Raw genomic sequence first — 19,165 nt, forward strand, 5'->3', positions numbered from 1 at the left:
TGAAACCCCGTCTCTACTAAAAATACAAAAACTTAGCCAGGCGTGGTGGCGGGCGCCTGTAGTCCCAGCTACTCGAGAGGCTGAGGCAGGAGAATGACTTGAACCTGGGAGGTGTAGCTTGCAGTGAGCCGAGATCGCGTCACTGCACTCCAGCCTGGGTGACAGAGCGAGACCCCATCTAAAAAAAAATTTATGAAAGGAAGTCATTTTCTCTCTAAATGGGTATAATTGAATCACGTAGAATATTTATGTTTGAAATGTTTGTTTTTTCATACTGTGAAGAAATAGTACTTGAACATAAATTTATTTAGTAAGGCCATTTTTACTTCCTGTAGAAAGGGTACACTCGCCAGTAGTTTTGGCACGAGAGTACACTGGACAAAGGAGACAGGGTCATTTATAACCTGACGCGTCCACTCTACTGCTATGTCCGGTTTCCATTGGCTGGAATGGAACCTCACATTTTGTATTGGTCCCGATTGGCTAGCAACTTAGAACTTTTTAAAAGAGGCAAAGGTAGAGGAGAACAAAGGAAGGAGAAAGTAACTTGAGGAATGCTGAGAAAAGTAAAAACACTTTTAAATAAGGAAGAGGAACAGGCTATAACCTAATGTGTACTTGGACCAGTATAAGCATGCCAGGGCAAATATTTAGGAGCACAGGTCTTTGAATAAATTTTGCTTTTAAGAGAAGTTATTTAGTTTTAATTAGATGGGGAGGAAAGTCTTTGAAGAGGAACCTCTACTTACTTTTTACACTTATCAAATTGTACTAGTCCTGTTTGGCAAATTAAATAAGAAAAATGTCATTTCTCATTAATATAGTGGTGAGAAAAATGTCATCGTTTAAACAGGAGCACTGAGTACAGAACTTACAGTGAGTTGGAATAGAAGGCTTAAATCTGCTCTTTCATGTATATGAATCATATATATGGATCATGGATATGTATCCATATGCATATGGATCATGGATATGGATCATGGATACATGATTGAAAAGAGTTGTATAGACATAGCTTTGTATACTGTACTGTGCTTTATGAATGATTTCTAAGGTTTTCGAGGATAACACTGGCTATCGATTTTTGGCTGTTAGGCTGAATTTTAGACTTTAACCCCAGCATAAGACAAAATTTGACTAATCTGTCAACTGTTTAACTATGTAGGCGTTGCTTTTTATTAGGCAAAGCAATTTATTAAAAAACAGCTAATAAAAAAGGTCAGCAAGGTTGCAGAACTCAAGATTGAGATACAAAAATCAATTATATTTTTATGCGTTAACAATGAATAATCCAAAAATGAAATCCAGAAAACAATTTAATTAGTAGTAGCATCAAAAAGAATAAAATACTTAGGAATACATTTAACAGAAGAAGTGTAAGTCTGTTGCATGGAGCACTAAAATCATCATCAAAATAAATTACAGATGACCTAAATAAATGAGTAGATATCCCTTTTTCAGTTTTTGGAAGATTTAATGTTGTAAAGGTATCAATGTGGTCCACATGATCTACAGATTCAATGCAGTTCCTGTAAAAATCCCAGTTTTCTGTCTTATAACAATTGACAAGTTAGTCCTAAAATTAATATGACAATGCAAAGGACCCTAAAAAGCCAAAGCAATCTTGAAAAAGAAGAAAATTGAAGGACTGTCACTTCTTAGTCAGAAAATTTGTGGCAAAACTATGATAATCAAGACTATGTGGCACCAGCATACGGATAGACATAAAAATCAATGGAATAGAATTGGAAGTCCATAAATAAACTCTTGCATTTATGGTCAGTTGTGTCAAGGGTGACAAGACATTTCAATGGGGAAAGGATGGTCTTTTTAACAAATGGTACTGACACAACCAGCTGTCTATACACATGAGTGTGAAGTCAGACCCCCACTACATCTCCTATGCAAAGACAAACTCAAAATGTATCAAAGACCTTTAAAACTCTTAGAAGAAAACATAGGAATAAGTTTTCGTGACCTTGGATTAGGCGATAGTTTCTTAGAAATGACAACTAAAGCACAAGCAACAACAATTAAAAGACAAATTAGTTTTTATCAAAATTAAAGCACTTTGTGATTCAAAGGACATCAGAAAAAAGTGAAAAGAACAACCTACAGAATGGCAGAAAATGTTTGGAAGTCATTTGATAAGGAACTTGTATGTGGAATATCTAAAGAACTCTTAAAATTTAAGAATATGAAAGACAACCCAATTAAAAATGGGCATTGGATTTGAATAGACATCTTTTTTTTTTTTTTCTCTCACGCTCTGTTACCCAAGCTGGAGTGCAGTGGGGGAGATCCCGGCTCACTGCAACCTCCGCCTCCTGAGTTCAAGCGATTCTTCTGCCTCAACCTCTCAAGTAGCTGGGACTACAGGCATGTGCCACCATGCCTAATTTTTGTATTTTTAGTAGAGACAGGGTTTCACCATATTGGCCAGGCTGGTCTCGAACTCCTGACCTCGTGATCCGCCCACCTTGGCCTCCCAAAGTGCTGGGATTACAAGCAATGAGCCACCGCACCAGGCCTAGAATAGACATCTTAAATGGCCAATTAGCACATGAAAAGATTCTCAACATCGTTAGTTCCACTAGCAGATTTCATCTTCTCAGCTTTCTCCCCTTTTCCTTACTCAAGGCAGTAGTTTGTTGTTCTTGGCTAAGTAGTAGTAGTAGTAATAGAATTATAATTTTTAAAATGTATCTGCCTCTCTTAAGTTATAGGTGCTTTTCTTGGAGGAGTTGGTGGTTAGGAGTATAGTCAGAGAGTGCCTGATAGAGAACTGGAAGGATGCAGAAAGTATAGATCCCTCCTCTTCTGCCAAACATCACTTGCAGCCAGGCAGGAGAAGCTAATGGCAGGTGTAAAAGCTTCTGTTTCCTTCCTTCTCTTCTTAACACCTAGCATAGTGCTATGCTATAGCCAGCAAACTGTCATTAATTCAATGATTGCAGCAGAGACTAGAGATGGTGTAGCATTTGGTGGCTTTTGGTAATAACAGCCATGTCTTCATAATTAATATTCACTTGATGCTTACCTGTTTCAGAGCAATGAAAATGAGAAGATACTCTCCTGTTGTCACATATGCTCCTGATACCACAAATGAATAAAAGTTATTCACATGGAAGCTGATTTTAAAGTGCACTTAAGGAAATTTATGGTCAAAAGATCATTTATAAATGTATGTCTAAGGCCGGGCAAGAGTTCAAGACCAGCCTGGGCTAGACTGTGAAACTCCCATCCCTACTAGAATACAAAAAAATTAGCTGGGTGTGGCAGCATGCCCAGCTACTCGGGAGGCTGAGGCAAGAGAATTGCTTGAACTCAGAGGCAGAGGTTGCGGTGAGCTGAGATTGCACTACTGCACTCCAGCCTGGGCAACAGAGTGAGAGTCTGTCTCAAAAATAAATAAATAAACATATGTCTAAAATTGAGGCAAACAAATCTCTCAGATCTTTATGCTGGGAGGAGTAAGGTAAGAATGGCATTTATAGGCCAGGTGTAGTGGCTCATATCTGTAATCCCAGCACTTTGGGAGGCCAAGGTGGGTGAATCACTGGAAGCCAGGAGTTTGAGACCAGAGCTTGGGCAACATTGTGAAAACCCATCTCTTAAAACAAAACAAAACAAAACAAAACAAGCCAGGTGTTGTGACACATGCCTGTTGTCTGAGCTACTTGGGAGGCTGAGGATGGAGGTTTGCTTGAACCCAGAAATTGAGGCTGCAGTGAGCTATGATAGCACCATTGTATTCCAGCCTGGGTGACTCTTAAAAAAAGAAAGAAAAAAAAATGGTGGGCTGGTTGCGGTGGCTCAAGCCTGTAATCCTAGCACTTTGGGAGGCCGAGGCGGGCGGATCACCTGGGGTCAGGAGTTCAAGACCAGCCTGGCCAACATGGCAAAACCCTGTCTCTAATAAAAATACAAAAATGAGCTGGGCGTGATGCTGCATGCCTGTTGTCCCAGCTACTTGGGAAGCTGAGACAGGAGAATCACTTGAACTCAGGAGGCGGAGGTTTGCAGTGAGCTGAGATCACGCCACTGTACTCCAACCTGGGCCACAGAGCAAGACTCCGACTGAAAGAAAAGAATGGCACTCATGGCCTGCTATATAACTTTTCTAGAATATAGGTTGGCAGTGTCTATCAAGAGTCCTAACCTAAGTAGATAATCAACAAATATATTAAACACTGGAGAAACAGCTAAATAAAATTTGGTATGTCTTCATGATGGAATGCTGTGGAGTGATTTTTCTTTTCATGACTCTTAATGACTTAGGGAAAAGGTGTAAGACATCAGAAAATAAAGTAAAATGAAATAATCTCAACTAAATATAAATTCACAGAGAAAAGATTGGAAGACACTATCAAATTGTAAGGAGAGATTTTTGTGGTGGCCTTATGGGCCATAGGTTTCTTTCTTTCTTTCTTTTTGATTGTGGGGGAAAGTCCACGCAACATAAAATTTACTTAAAAATGGTTAACATGGTACACAGTTCAGTAGTGTCAAGTACATTCACATGATCATACAGCCTATCTTTAGAACTTTTTCATCTTGTAAAACTGAAACTCCATAGCCTATAAACACTAATCCCTCCTTCCCCCTACACCCAGCCCTTGGTAGCCACCCTTCTACTTCTTTCTGTTTCATTGATATGGACTGTTTACATTTGAGTGGGGTTGTAAGTATTTGTCGTTTGGTGACTACCTTATTTCACTTAACATAATGTCTACAAGGTACAACCATGGAGTCTCACTCTGTTGCCAGGCTGGAATGCAGTGGTGTGATCTCAGCTCACTGCAACCTCTGCCTCCTGGGTTTGAGCAATTCTTCTGCCTCAGCCTCCCGAGTAGCTGGGATTACAGACATCCGCCACCACGCCCAGCTAATTTTTGTATTTTTAGTAGAGACTAAAATCCCAAAGTGCTGGGATTACAGCCACCGCGCCCAGCCCAACGTACAACCATCTTGTAGCATGCAGTAGGATTTCCTTTTTAAGGCTCTATGATAAGCTGGGTGTTGTGGCTCATGCCTGTAACCCTAGCACTTTGGGAGGCCAAGGTGGGAGGATCTCTTGAGCCCAGGAGTTCGAGACCAGCCTGGGCAACATGCCAAGATCCTGTCTCTGCCAAAAAAAAAAAAGTACAAAAATGAGCTGGGCATGGTGGTGCATGCCTGTTGTCCCAGCTACTTAGGAGGCTGAGGTGGGGGAATTGCTTGAGCCCAGGAAGTTGAGGCTGCAGTAAGCCATGATCGTGCCAGTATAGCCCAGCCTGGGCAACAGAATCAGACCCTGTCTCAAAAAAAAAAAAAATTAATAAAAATGTAAAAAGGCTGCATATTTCATTGTATTTATATACCACATTTACTTTACTAATTCATCAGATGATGCACATTTGGGTTGCTGCCACATTTTGGCTATTGTGAATTATGCTACTATGAATATTGGTGTACAAATATCTACAGAGTCCCTGCTTTTACTACCTTTGGTTATATACTCAGAAGTGGAATTACTCGATCATATGGTAATTAATTAATTCATTCATTCATTCATTTACTTACTTAGTTGAGACAGTCTCATTCTGTTGGCCCAGGCTGCAGTGCAGTGGTGCGATCACGGCTCACTGTTGTCTCAAATTCCTGGGCTTCACGAGTAGCTGGGACTATAGGCAGATACTACCATGCCCAGCTAATTTGTTTTAATTTTTGTAGAGACAGGGTCTTGCCATGTTGCCCAGGCTCTGTTGTTTAATTTTTTGGAGCAGTTGCCATACTGTTTTCTACAGTGGCTGTCCCATTTTACTTTATTTTTCTTGAATAATTTCAGACAAGACCGGGCACGTTCAGAGTGGTTTAGTTTGGCTGTAGACTTTCATGTATAATTTCAAACCTAAAATTATACAACCAACATAAGGAATTCCTGTAAACCCTTTAATCAGAGTCACTAATTGCTTACATTTTGCCCCATTTGATTTATCATTTTCTCTCTCTCCAGCAACATCTATGAGTGCATGCGCGGGTGCACACACACACATACACACACACACACAACACACTCTCTGTGGGTGCATTAAGTCAAAGATGTGTCCCCTTTATTACTAAATATTTTGGTGTATTTCCTAAGAATGTTGACATTCTCTTGTATAACCACAGTAGTTACTAAAATCAGTACATTTGATATTGATACAATAGTAATGCTACTTTATAAATTAGAAAATCTTAAGTTGAAAAATAATTGGGATAGGGTGTAATCGAGATAGGCTATATGATTGGGATAGGCTATATAAAAAATAATTGGACAGGCTATATAATTTAATAATTGGGATTAGGCTATATAGCAGTGTGCAGTAAACATGGAACTAGGCATTGATTTTTATATATAATTTTTTTTAAAGGGAGAAGTTTGTTGGAACTTGGAGGAAACAATGCCATTATTGGTAAGGCTGCCCCTTTGTTTTTGTTTGTTTTCTGTTCAGTTTCCACAATCGCCATCCTGAATATATGAAACTTGTTTTAGATCTCATTTCTTCCATGTTGCATATGCCTGAGACCTAGTTCCTGTGTTTAGGAATTTTACTTGGGAGACAGGACACAAGCTTGGTTTGAAGGCAGAGGTAACTAAAAAGGAAAGGTATTCATGTTTAGAACATGTTACCTGGGATGATCTAGAACCTGTGAGTGAGACTTCCATTGCCATTGTAGTGTGGCATTATTTATTGTTTTTTCTTCTTCTGTTTGCTGAAAACTGGCCACATTTCTCTAGAATAACTTAAGTAACTCTTATGTAACTTGATCATTTCTTTAGATTTCAAAAACATTATTTTATCTTTAGTGGAATATTGAGTGCTTTTATATTGGTAAAGAACGTGTTCCTAAGGCATTACAAAAAAATCACTTACCTATAGGCTTAGAGATTACTTAATACTCTTTTTTAACTGTTTGAGTTTGTCACAAAAATGCTTAGATATTTGTAGTTGACACACATAAGGAGTATGTGTAAGATATAAGAAGTATATGGTGAAGTGTTTGTTCTGGATGAACTTTTTCTGTTGTTTTCGAGATGGAGTCTCACTCTGTCACCCAGGCTGGAGTGCAATGGTGCAATCTACAACCTCCACCTCCCAGGTTCAAGCTATTCTCCTGCCTCAGCCTTCCGAGTAGCTGGAATTACAGGTGCATGCCACCATGCCCAGCTAATTTTTGTATTTTTAGTAGAGATGGGGTTTCACCATGTTGGCCAGGATGGTCTTGAACTCCTGACCTCAGGTGATCCACCTGCCTTGGCCTCCCAAAGTGGTGGGATTACAGGCATAAGCCATCGCACCTGGCCTCTAGATGAACTTTTAAAGAGAGACTTCAGTAAAAAATATAGTTCACATTTAGTGAGCACTAGTGTCTGCCAGGTACTGTGTTCAGCTATTTTATATGCATTATTTCATTTAATCCCTACAACAATCCTATGAAGTAAATATTGCTATTAATCTAATTTGAAGGTTATATTCTGAGACTTACAATGATTATATACCTGAAGTGACAGGATAGCAAATGACAAATGCTAGTATTTGTATCCTGGTAGCCAGACCTCAGAGCACAGCTCTTCCTTATCTACTTACTACCATCCATTATTACCCCAGGCATTATTGCCCCATTTTACAGATGAGGAAACTGAGGCTTGAAAAGTTAAAATAGGCTGAGCGTGGTGACTCACATCTGTAATCCCAGCACTTTGGAAGGCCAAGGTGGGTAGATTACTTGATCCAGGAATTTGAGAGCAGCCTGGGCAACATGGTGAAACCCCACCTGTACAAAAAATACAAAAATTACGTGGGCGTGGTGGTGCACACCTATAGTCCTAGCCACTGAGAGGCTGAGGTGGGAGGATTACTTGAGCCCAGGAGGTCAAGGCTGTAGTGCCACCACACTCCAGCCTGGGTGACAGAGTGAGACCCCATGTCAAACAAAAAAAGAACAAACAAACCCCTGAGAAATAAAAGATGAAGAGGCCAGAGGGGCGAGAGCCTCAATTTACCCTTCTATGATCTGGGCAAAGATCATAGAGCTCATAATCTTCCTTGGAAGAAGAGTGTGCCTTTCCCCGTTATGTGTATATATGTCTTTGTGACATTAATATGCTTACTTTACAACAATAGTTTTGATGTTCTTTTACTGCGCTTTATAAAAGCTTTTGCCGGGCATGGTGGCTCATGCCTGTAATCCCAGCACTTTGGGAGGCCAAGGTGGGTGCATCACTTGAGGTGAGGAGTTCGAGACTGGCCTGACCAACATGGTGAAACTCCATTGCTACTAAAAATACAAAAATTAGCTAAGCGTGGTGGTACATCCTTGTAATCCCAACTACTTGGGAGGCTGAGGCAGAATCTCTTGAACCCGGGAGGCGAAGGTTGCAGTGAGCCAAGATTGCGCCATTGCACTCCAGCCTGGGCAACAAGAGCAAAACTCTGTCTCAAAAAAAAAAAAAAAACAAACCAACAAACAAACAAACAAAAAAAACAAAACCAAAACCAGAAAACAACATTGTTTTACACTAGCTAACAAATACCTTGTCTACCTGTTTTTGTTCACTGATGGAAGTGTTTGTGCTTTCCTAAGCCTTTGAAGATGCAGACCTCAGCTTAGTTGTTCCATCAGCTCTCTTCGCTGCGGTGGGAACTGCTGGCCAGAGGTGTACCACTGCGAGGCGACTGGTGAGTATATCTGCATAGGCCCGTGAGATCGTCTTGCTTTTAAAACACTCCTTTTTAATGAGTTCTGCTGTTAGGGAGGTGTCAGCAATACTGCTAGAACGATGTGCTCTCTAGATGTGGCTGGCAAATATGTGGTGCAGTTCTCTTTCTGTGCTCATGGCAGATGTTGTTAATCAATCAGGGACTTTGCCTTTTTCCCACCCCAAGCTAGTAGGGGTTCTACTACCAATTGATTGGAGCTGGACTAGGAGATGAGACCGATTTTCAGTCCTACTCCTAGAACAATATGGATGAAGTTCAATGTCACTTAGAGAATAAAACAGGATAAAAATAAAAAAAATTATTAAACTATAGCTAAAAATAGAGTCTTGCTCTTTTATAAAAACATTTTAAGTAGTAAACCGTGTTAAACATTTTAGGCTGGGCACAGTATCTCAAACATATAATTCTAACTCTTTGAGAGGCTGAGGCAGCAGTATTGCTTGAGCCCAGTAGTTCGAGACCAGCCTGGGCCACATAGTGATTCCCTGTCTCTACAAAAAGTTAAAAAAAATTTAGCAAGGCATGATGGCTCATGCCTGTAGTCCCAGCTACTTGGGAGGCTGAGGCAAGAGGATTGATTGAGCCCAGGAAAGGGCTCAATGAGGCTGCAATGAGCCATGATTTGCACCACTGTACTCCAGCCTGGGCGACAGGGCAAGACTCTGTCTCTACCAATCAATCAATAAACATTTTAATTTTTAGCCTCAAGTCTAGAATTAGATTTGACTTGAAATGATATGATTCATTGAAAAGCAAATGGCTCTGTATATGTGTGATCTCTCTATATACATATATAGCCTGCATACGTATATATAGAGAGAGGACAGATTAATATGAAGTGTATATAAGGAGATGTGGTTTAGCTTCAGTGTGGGATTTAGGAAGTTTAATCTCTATACTTAGATTGAGCTGGACTTCAGTTTAGTATGTGTTACAACTTTGATTTTCATGACTTTATGGTACTAAAAGACTATACTATAAGCAAGTTTTTTGCTTTTTTAAATTTATTTTTATTTATTTATTTTTATTTTTTGAGTTGGAGTCTTGCTCTGTTGCTCAGGTTGGAATGTAGTGGCGTCATCTTGCTCACTGCAACCTCCACCTGCTGGGTTCAAGCGATTCTCCTGCCTCAGCCTCCTGAGTAGCTGGGACTACAGGCATGTGCCACCCTGCCTGGCTAATTTTTGTATTTTTAGTAGAGACGAGGTTTCACCATGTTGGCCAGGCTGCTCTTGAACTCCTGACCTCAGGTGATCCACCCACCTTGGCCTCCCGAAGTGCTGGGATTACAGGTGGGAGCCACCATGCCCGGCCCTGAGGAAATTTTAGTTAGGTACAAAATTTGGCTGCATTTGCCATTTAAAAAAATTTCTTTTTAAGCTCTGTTGGACTTGAGCCTTTTTTATTATTGTTGAGTTTTCCTTTTGTAATGAAAAAGGAATAATTCAGTTGAATTATTAAGAAATTGGCTTTGGGTTTTTGTTCTCATTTATGATGAGTGTGAACAAATTATAAGACTGACATAATCTAAATTAATTAGAATAAGCTAAAAGATATGAAAATTATCTTTACCTTATACTTTTCTTGTTTTTTCTTTTTTTTCTTTTTTTTTGAGATGGAGTCTCTCTGTGTTAGCCAGGCTGGAGTGCAATGGTGTGATCTCAGCTCACCTCAACCTCCACCTCCCAGGTTCGAGTGATTCTCCCACCTCAGCCTACCAAGTAGCTGGGACTACAGGCACCCACCACCGTGCCTGGCTAATTTTTGTATTTTTAGCAGAGATGGGGTTTTGCCATGTTGGCCAGGCTGGTCTCAAACTCCTGACCTTGGGTGATTTGCCTGCCTTTGCCTCCCAAAGTGCTGGGATTACAGGTGTGAGCCACCACGCCCGGCCGCTCACACTTTTCATATTTGTTTTTTCAGGTGTTTTGCACAAATGAAAATAAATCTTTATTTTTACATAGCTGACATTCTCAAATAATCTGATACTATATTTGTAACATTAAAGTTTATTAAATGTGTTCACCATAAACATTAAATTGCATTAAAGATTATATTAAAGCTAAGAAAAAACCATGTACTCCAAATGATTATACCCTTCATTACATGTTAAAATATGAAATAACACGAAAGCCAAATATTCCTCTATTCAGCCAATTTTTTTTTCGTGTGTTTTGGAGCAAATATTTATTGATGTCCTTTATATTAGTTTTAAATATTAATAGATAATATTAGTCATTGTCCAAATAGATTTCCTTAGAGTTAGCAGTATATACACATAAAAATTCCAATACTATGGACTGCTTCAAGACTAGTTCTCATAATGTCAATTCATTCATCACATGGAGACTAACCCAGATCATAGATGGCTTGGCAAGTTGAGCTCTGCCACTTGCAGCATAGCATGGACCTCACAACTACCCAGAGAACGCAAGGGTTGTCCTCACCTAATTAAGGCCTGGGGCTAAGTGTTTGTAGTTACCCAGCAGAGGTCAGTTATGACTGTGCTCTGTATTCACTGGGACTTAGGGTTATAGTATGGGACAGATGTACTTGAGGCCTTCTTTAATGTATTTGTGAAGCTTAGCCAAATACATCCTTGGAAACTTGATGAAGACATGGCTTATGGACTGGGTGCAGTGACTCACACCTGTTATCCCACCACTTTGGGAGATCGAGGTGGGTGGATCACCTGAGGTCATGAGTTCAAGACCAGCCTGGCCAACATGGCAAAAACCCATCTCTACTAAAAATACAAAAAATTAGATAGGTGTGGTGGTGGGTGCCTGTAATTCCAGCAACTTGGGAGGTTGAGGTATAAGAATCGCTTGAACCTGGGAGGTGGAGGTTGCAGTGAGCCGAGATCACGCCACTGTCCTCCAGCCTGGGTGACAGAGTGAGACTCTGTAAAAAAAAAAAAAAAAAGGGCTTATGATTTTTTTATTCTAATATCTACCTAAAAGGAAATTTTAAACTTCATATAGTTAATATTAAAATGAAAAATTATATAATTAAAAAAATAAACATGCTTTGATTTGCTTATATTTTTAGAGATTACAGTATTTCAGTAACTCAAGAAAATTATTCATTGTTTAAAAATGTGTACATTTATCATACTATGCCCTTAAATATCTCTTTTTTCGCTTAGTTTGTACATGAAAGTATCCATGATGAGGTTGTAAACAGACTTAAAAAGGCCTATGCACAGATCCGAGTTGGGAACCCATGGGACTGTGAGTATGTCCTTCTGTTTTCAAAGCGATCCTTTTTTGAGAGCTGTTAGTAACAAGTGTTTCTGGTCTGAGGTTTGGAGTTTCTTTCCGTTTCCTGAGAGGCCTGAAGGCACGTGAAGCAGGTTATTAGGATTTGGGGTATTGTGTCTGCTCCTAGGTGTCGACCCTGGGTGCTTGGTGTGGGCTAGTGGGTGAGACTGGGAGAGGTTGTTTAGGTGGAATGAGATTTAGTGCACTTCTCTCTCATTACTATTACCCTTGTCCAAGCCAACACCAACCCTCTTGTGGAAGGCTGCAAGAATCCCCTAACTGACCTTTCTGCATCCATTGCTACAGAGTGATTTTTTAAATGCAATCAGATAATTCACTCTCCTGCTTAAAATACTCCTCAGTAACTTCTCATTGCTTTTAGATTTTTTTTTTTTTTTTTTTTTGAGACACAGTTTCACTCTGTTACCCAGGCTGGAGTGCAGTGGCTTGATCTCGGCTCACTGCAACCTCCGCCTTCTGGGTTCAAGCAATTCTCCTGCCTCAGCCTCCCGAATAGCTGGGATTACAGGTGCATTCCACCACGCCTGACTGATTTTCGTAATTTTTAGTAGAGACAGGGTTTTGCCATGTTGGCCAGGCTGGTCTCAAACTCCTGACCTCAAGCAATCTGCCTGCCTCGGCCTCCCAAAGTGCTAGGATTACAGGTGTGAGCCATTGCACCAGGCCTGCTTTTAGATTAAAACCTAGAGTCCTCTTGATTTCTTCTTTTTTCAGGCTCCCGATCCTTCCTGGTCTGCTCTCTGCCTCCTGCCCTGCTTGCCTTCTCACCAACCTTTCTGTGTCCATTCCCTCTTGCTCCAAGAGCTCCACCTTCTCCAACATCCTTTCAGTGTTCCAGGCATGCCAGGCTCTGTCCTGCTGTGCTGTCTGCTGGAAACATTCTTCACCCAGAGTGGGGATGGCTCTGCTAACATGCCTCCTCCTCATAGAGGACTACGTACATCTTCCTTCTTCCTCTGTCGCTGGGTCACTGTCAGTGCTCTAGTTTCCAGCAGCCATAACATAGGACAGCATCATTCTCTTCCCCCTTGAATTACACACCAACTACTGAGACTGTGATGTTTCCTTAGAGAATGGTCACACCGTAATGAGTAAACTGACCCTATATTTTGAGTGCAGTACTTTGAGGAATTGATAGCCATTCTTTAAGCTAGAGGTTGGCAAACAGACTTGGCCCTGCCTGTTTCTGTAAAAAAAAGTTTCTTGGCACATAGACATACCCTTTCATTTGCATGTCATTTGTGGCTGCTTTTGCACTACAATCATGGAGTTGAGTATTGGGATGGAGATCACGTATGTCCTCCAAAGCATAAAATATTTACCATCTGGTTCTTTATGGAAAAAGGATGCTGACTTATGTTCTCAATTGAGAGCATACAGGAAGGGATCAGTCTGTTCATTGAGAAAGCTGTTCTAATAATAAAATGATGCCATAAAGGGCAAAATGATGAGCCAACCTTCCTCTTCTCTCTCCAGCTAATGTTCTCTATGGGCCACTCCACACCAAGCAGGCAGTGAGCATGTTTCTTGGAGCAGTGGAAGAAGCAAAGAAAGAAGGTGGCACAGTGGTCTATGGGGGCAAGGTAAGGGATGCTCTGAGATCAGTTGTGACAGCTTTTTAACCTTTTCCTTGAGACACAAGCAGGGCTCTGGGCATATTGGGAAAGTGACCCCATTTGATATCCTCTTCTACCGTCTTTGTTCATATATTATTATAAAACACGGATATACATGTTTTTGTTTGTTTGTCTGCTTTTGAGACAGAGTCTCACTCTGTTGCCCAGGATGGAGTGCAGTGGCACGATACTGGCCTCAAGTGATCCACCCATCTTGGCCTCCCAAGGTGCTGGGATTACAGGCATGAGCCACCACACTTGGCTCTGTTTGTTTTTGTGACAGGGTCTTGCTCTGCTGACTAGGCTGGAGTGCAGTGGTGCACCATCTCAGCTCACTGCAACCTCTGCTTCCTGGGCTACAGCAATCATCCCACCTCAGGCTCCTGAGTCTTGCTCTGTTGCCCAGACTGGGGTGCAGTGGCGTGATCTTAGCTCACTGCAACCTCCACCTCCCAGGTTCAAGTGATTCTCCTGTCTCAGCCTCCCGAGTAGCTGGGATCGCAGGCACCCGTTACCATGCCTAGCTAATTTTTGTATTTTTAGTAGAGAAGGGGTTTCACCATGTTGGCCAGGCTGGTCTAGAACTCCTGAGTTTGTGATCCACCCGCCTTGGCCTCTCAAAGTGCTGGGATTACAGGCACGAGTCACTGTGCCCGGCCAGAAATACATGTTTTAAAGAATGACAACAGTGCTTGCTCTGGCAGTACATATACTAAAATTGGAATGATACAGAGAAGATTAGCATGGCCTATGCACAAGGATGATATGCAAATTCGTGAAACATTCCATATTAAAAAAAAAGACAACAGAAAATGCATGGGACATTTCTGGAAGGACGTATAAGAAACTGAGTCATGGTTGCTTTTGAATTGGGTCCCTAAATATTTGTATGGAAAGCAGAATTCCTTTTCATAGTACAGTAGGAGTCTTTGTATTCAGAGCAGTTACAATCTATTTATTCGTTATTTTTAAAAGTCAGTTAAGGCACAGAATAAAAAAATGCATATTATAAGCATTAAAAAAGAAATTAACACAGATTACAGTGGCTCATACCTGCAATCTCAGCACTTTGGGAGGCTGTGGTGGGAGGACTGCTTGAGGCCAGGAGTTCAAGACCCACCTGGACAATATAGTGAGACCCTGTCTCTAAAAAATTTAGCTGAGTATGGTGGCATGCACGTGTAGTGCTAGCTACTTGGGAGGCTGAGGTGAGAGGATTGCTTGAGCCCACAAGTTTGAGGCTGCAGTGAGTCGTGATGACATCACTGCACTGCAGCCTGGGCAACAAAGCAAGACCAAATCAAAAACAAAAAAACAAACTAAAAAAAAAAAAAAAAAATCAAAAACAAAACCCCCCCTAAATAAAAAGATTTGTTTGTGGCCGGGCATGTTGACTCATTCCTGTAATCCCAGCACTCTGGGAGACTGAGGCAGGTAGATCACTTGAGGTCAGGAGTTCAAGAGCAGCCTGGCCAAAATGGTGAAACCTGGTCTCTACTAAAAATACAAAAAAAATTTAGCTGGGCATGCTGGTGCGTGCCTGTAGTCCCAGTTACTTGGGAGGCTGAGGTGGGAAGGTAGGTTGAACTGGGGAGACAGAGGTTGCAGTGAGCCAAGATCAAGCCATTGCACTCCAGGCTGAGTGAAAATAACTGCTTCCAACAGTGTTTGTTCAACATAACTTGGTTGTGTCACATGGCATGGCTCTCCATCCCTTCCTGACTCTCTATTTCCATTTTTCTCTGACCAACTAAGTTAGAACCATTGTCAGGAAGAGAGAATTTTCTTTCATGATTGGAATTTATTTTGGAGAAATAATTCACCTATAAATGATGCTAATTTTTTTCTTTATAAGTGTGGGCAAAGATTGCATCCTCTGACCCCAAATCCTAGACAACAAAATGCTTTCATTCTTTTTATTTCATTTCTTTGCATTAGGTTATGGATCGCCCTGGAAATTATGTAGAACCGACAATTGTGACAGGTCTTGCCCACGATGCGTCCATTGCACACACAGAGACTTTTGCCCCGATTCTCTATGTCTTTAAATTCAAGGTAAAAATGCCTTCTGTTCGCTAGTCTAATGTTGAAATAAATGATAAGAGGAAAATTATGGTGAATTAAATTTCACTTGATGAGCCTTTAAGAGGTTTTTAGAAAGTAATCTGAATAGTAGATATATGAAGGTTCAGGATAAAATATGAGATAAACACTTTAAAACTCTATAGCATGCCAAGTTAGCTGCCAGGGAAACCAGATTGGGTAATGCAGTAGTGTTGGAGTTTATGGAGTATGTAGTCATCATTTCTTGTGTCATCTTAATTCTGGGCTGTGTAGGCCATAGAGTCACCTTCTCCTGAACCATGGTACTGGATGGTTTGACAGACTGAGTACTATGAACATGTCAGCAGACAAAATGAGATGTGGAGGTAATCTAAAGTTGGCCGGGCATGGTGGCTCATGCCTGTAATCCCAGCACTTTGGGAGGGTGAGGCAGGCGGATCACCTGAGGTCAGGAGTTCGAGACCAGCCTGGCCAATGTGGTGAAACCCCATCTCTACTAAAAAATAAAAAAGCCAGGCATAGTGATGGGCGCCTGTCATCTGTAATGCCAGCTACCTGAGAGGCTGAGGCAGGAGAATCACTTAAACCCGGGAGGCTGAGATTGCAGTGAGCCAAGATCACACCATTGCACTCCAGCCTGGGCAACAGAGCGAGACTCCGTCTTAAAAAAAAAACAAACAAAAGACCTATAGTTATAAACTCCATCAGAGGATAGGCTGCGGAGTTTTGTTTTGTTTTCCCTGCTCTCATATCTTGATCTCAAACTATAGAGGTTTTAATAGGTGAGGAAGCTGGGCACAATGGCTCATGCTTGTAATCTCAGTGCTTTAGGAGGATCACTTGAGGCCAGGTGCTCAAGACCAGCCTACGCAACACAGGGAGACCTTGTCTCTACAAAAAATTAAAAAATTAGCCAGGTGTGGTATGTACCTGTAATCCTAGCTACTCGGGAGGCTGAGGTGGGAAGAGATCCTGTCTCTAAAACAAATAAACAAAACCCAAAAAAACCAACATAGGTGAATAAATTAGAAGATCTCATTCCCTAGCTTGAGACAGGCCCTAGCCTTGCCAGTAAATATTTAGGAGTAATTTTGAGACTGCAGAGAGATTGAATCAAGATTTGAATGTACCATTATTAACAGTTAAAGAATAGTGAGAATTGCATCTTGTTGCAATTACATGATTGCATTTCTTTATTTCTTGCTTTAAATTGCCTATCGTTTCACATATGGGGACTAGAGAATATAATTTTGTGTTTTGTAATGTGTTTGTGTACATTATGAGGCTGTGTGAGCTCTTGAGCAAATTAGCCTCTCTTGGCCTCAGTTGCCCAATCTGTAAATTGGGAGGTAGTAGGAAACCTATGTTATAGGATGAGGATTAAATAACTAAATGCATGTTAAGTGCTTAGATCAGTGTGTTACACACATAAGAGCTCAATAGATATTAACTATTATATGTAGTAGCTTGAATGAAAGGAAGAATGTGTTAATATTTGTTTCTCAAATTATAATTAGGGGAAAAAAATCCTAAAAAGTTTTACTTATTATCAATGATCTGAATTATAAGAGAAACAGTTAGTAAACGTGACTCTTTGGTTTCCTTTTTTTTGTATACTAAAATTATACGGGTGCATCTCAGGAAGTGAGTTTTGTCAGTGAACTTTTGACCTGAACACTGTAACATCTAACAGCTTCCAATGTCTCTCCTTTTAGAATGAAGAAGAGGTCTTTGCATGGAATAATGAAGTAAAACAGGGACTTTCAAGTAGCATCTTTACCAAAGATCTGGGCAGAATCTTCCGCTGGCTTGGGTACAACTTTCTCTATTTTGAAAATTTATATAAGTCTGATTGATGTGGTGAGTGGACTTAAGCCATTGTAGTTGAAAATCAGTTTTTCAGTATTGAAAGCCTTTGAGCTTTGGTTTAGATTTTTTATTTATTTTTGTTTGTTTTTAATTTCCTGTTCATTGCTCTCACCATGCCTCCCTTTTTACACAGACCTAAAGGATCAGACTGTGGCATTGTAAATGTCAACATTCCAACAAGTGGGGCTGAGATTGGAGGTGCCTTTGGTATGTAGAGAATCATTTCTTCTTTTCCATGTTGGGCAGCAAAGAAAAACCAGTAGTAGCTTTTAGAAAAGGTTGACCACGAGACTGAAACACTCCTTATATTCTGAAATAACCTAATACGATCTAACAGGCCTGAAAAAGCTTACATTCTGTATTCAAAGTTATCGCATAGAGTCCTGCGTCATCTCCTCAGAGGCAGCATCAGGTTGGAGGAGAGGCCCTTAACCTGAAATGTGTGAACCCCTGAAATGGTGGCATTTGTTTTCTGGGGAGAAGTTTGCAGACCCAAAAAAGCTTAAGAATCCCTATTTTACATGAAATAGTCTGGTTTTTATTTGCAAAGTAGGCATGTAAATGTTAAACATACTCTTTTTCACTAGATAGAATACTAAGTTGTTTCTTTTCACTGGGCTCTGCTCCTGTTTCCTCTTAATAAGTCATGCATTATTAATGATGAAACTGGGTAGTAGTTTTTCCTAAAAACCTCTCCCTAACCCTTGTATATTCAGTATTATTTATTAAATATGATCCAAAGTAAAATAAATTGCTTTTTTAAAAAAAATATAGAAGCAAAACGAACATTCATTAATGCTTATATCATTAGTAGCATTCTTTTGTATTTTTAGACCAAATACTACAATTACTATTTGATGCACGGACTCTGACAAAAGACTGCTGTTTTCAGTTCACCCCTTATGCCTGCGCTGCACTGTGCGGTTGCCTGAATGCATGAGTGTCTATCTTTTCCCTGTTTCCAACCCATGCCTGCTCTCTCAAACTGACTATTCCTTTTTTTTTTTTTTTTGAGTTGGGGGCTTGTTCTGTTGCCCAGGCTAGAGTGCAGTGGCACAATCACAGCTCACTGCAGCCTCCACCTCCCAGGCTCAAGCAATCCTCTTGCCTCAGCCTCATGAATAGCTGAGATTACAGGCATGTGCCTCCACACCCAGCTAATTAAAATTTTTTTTTTTTTTAGAAATAGGCCCTCACTATTGTTACCCAGGCTGGTCTCAAACTCCTGGGCTCAAGCCATTCACCTGCCTTGGCTTCCCAAAGTGTTGGGATTACAGGCATGAGCCACCGTACCCAGTCAATTGAGTATTCTTCAGTTAAGCTTTTATAGTTAATTTTTAAAGTTCTGGTGGCCACTCACACTGGCTTATGCCTGGAATCCCCGCACTTTGGGAGGCAGAGGCGGGCGGATTGCTTGAGCTTAGAAGTTCAAGACCAACCTGCGCGACATGGCAAAAACTCGTCTCTACAAAAAATACAAAAATTAGGCATAGTGGTGTGTGCATGTAGTCCCAGCTACTTGGGAGGCTGAGGTGGGAGGATCTCTTGAGTCTGGGAGGTGGAGCTTGCAGTGAGCCAAGAT

General features: G+C 40.7%; 1 protein-coding gene across 1 annotated transcript in view; it reads left to right on the top strand.

The window, feature by feature from the left end:
* Nucleotides 1–19,165, top strand: part of ALDH7A1 (aldehyde dehydrogenase 7 family, member A1) — a 69,594-nt gene that overhangs the window by 37,488 nt on the left and 12,941 nt on the right. Inside the window, exons 11-17 of the mRNA XM_011981221.1 lie at nt 6,399–6,440; nt 8,614–8,708; nt 11,899–11,983; nt 13,511–13,617; nt 15,589–15,705; nt 17,430–17,527; nt 17,717–17,790. Of these exons, the coding sequence (XP_011836611.1) occupies nt 6,399–6,440; nt 8,614–8,708; nt 11,899–11,983; nt 13,511–13,617; nt 15,589–15,705; nt 17,430–17,527; nt 17,717–17,790 (618 nt within the window). The remainder of the gene's footprint in view (nt 1–6,398; nt 6,441–8,613; nt 8,709–11,898; nt 11,984–13,510; nt 13,618–15,588; nt 15,706–17,429; nt 17,528–17,716; nt 17,791–19,165) is intronic.

Source organism: Mandrillus leucophaeus, unplaced genomic scaffold (assembly GCF_000951045.1).
Source record: "Mandrillus leucophaeus isolate KB7577 unplaced genomic scaffold, Mleu.le_1.0 Scaffold221, whole genome shotgun sequence".
In the NCBI taxonomy this organism is placed as follows: domain Eukaryota; kingdom Metazoa; phylum Chordata; class Mammalia; order Primates; family Cercopithecidae; genus Mandrillus; species Mandrillus leucophaeus.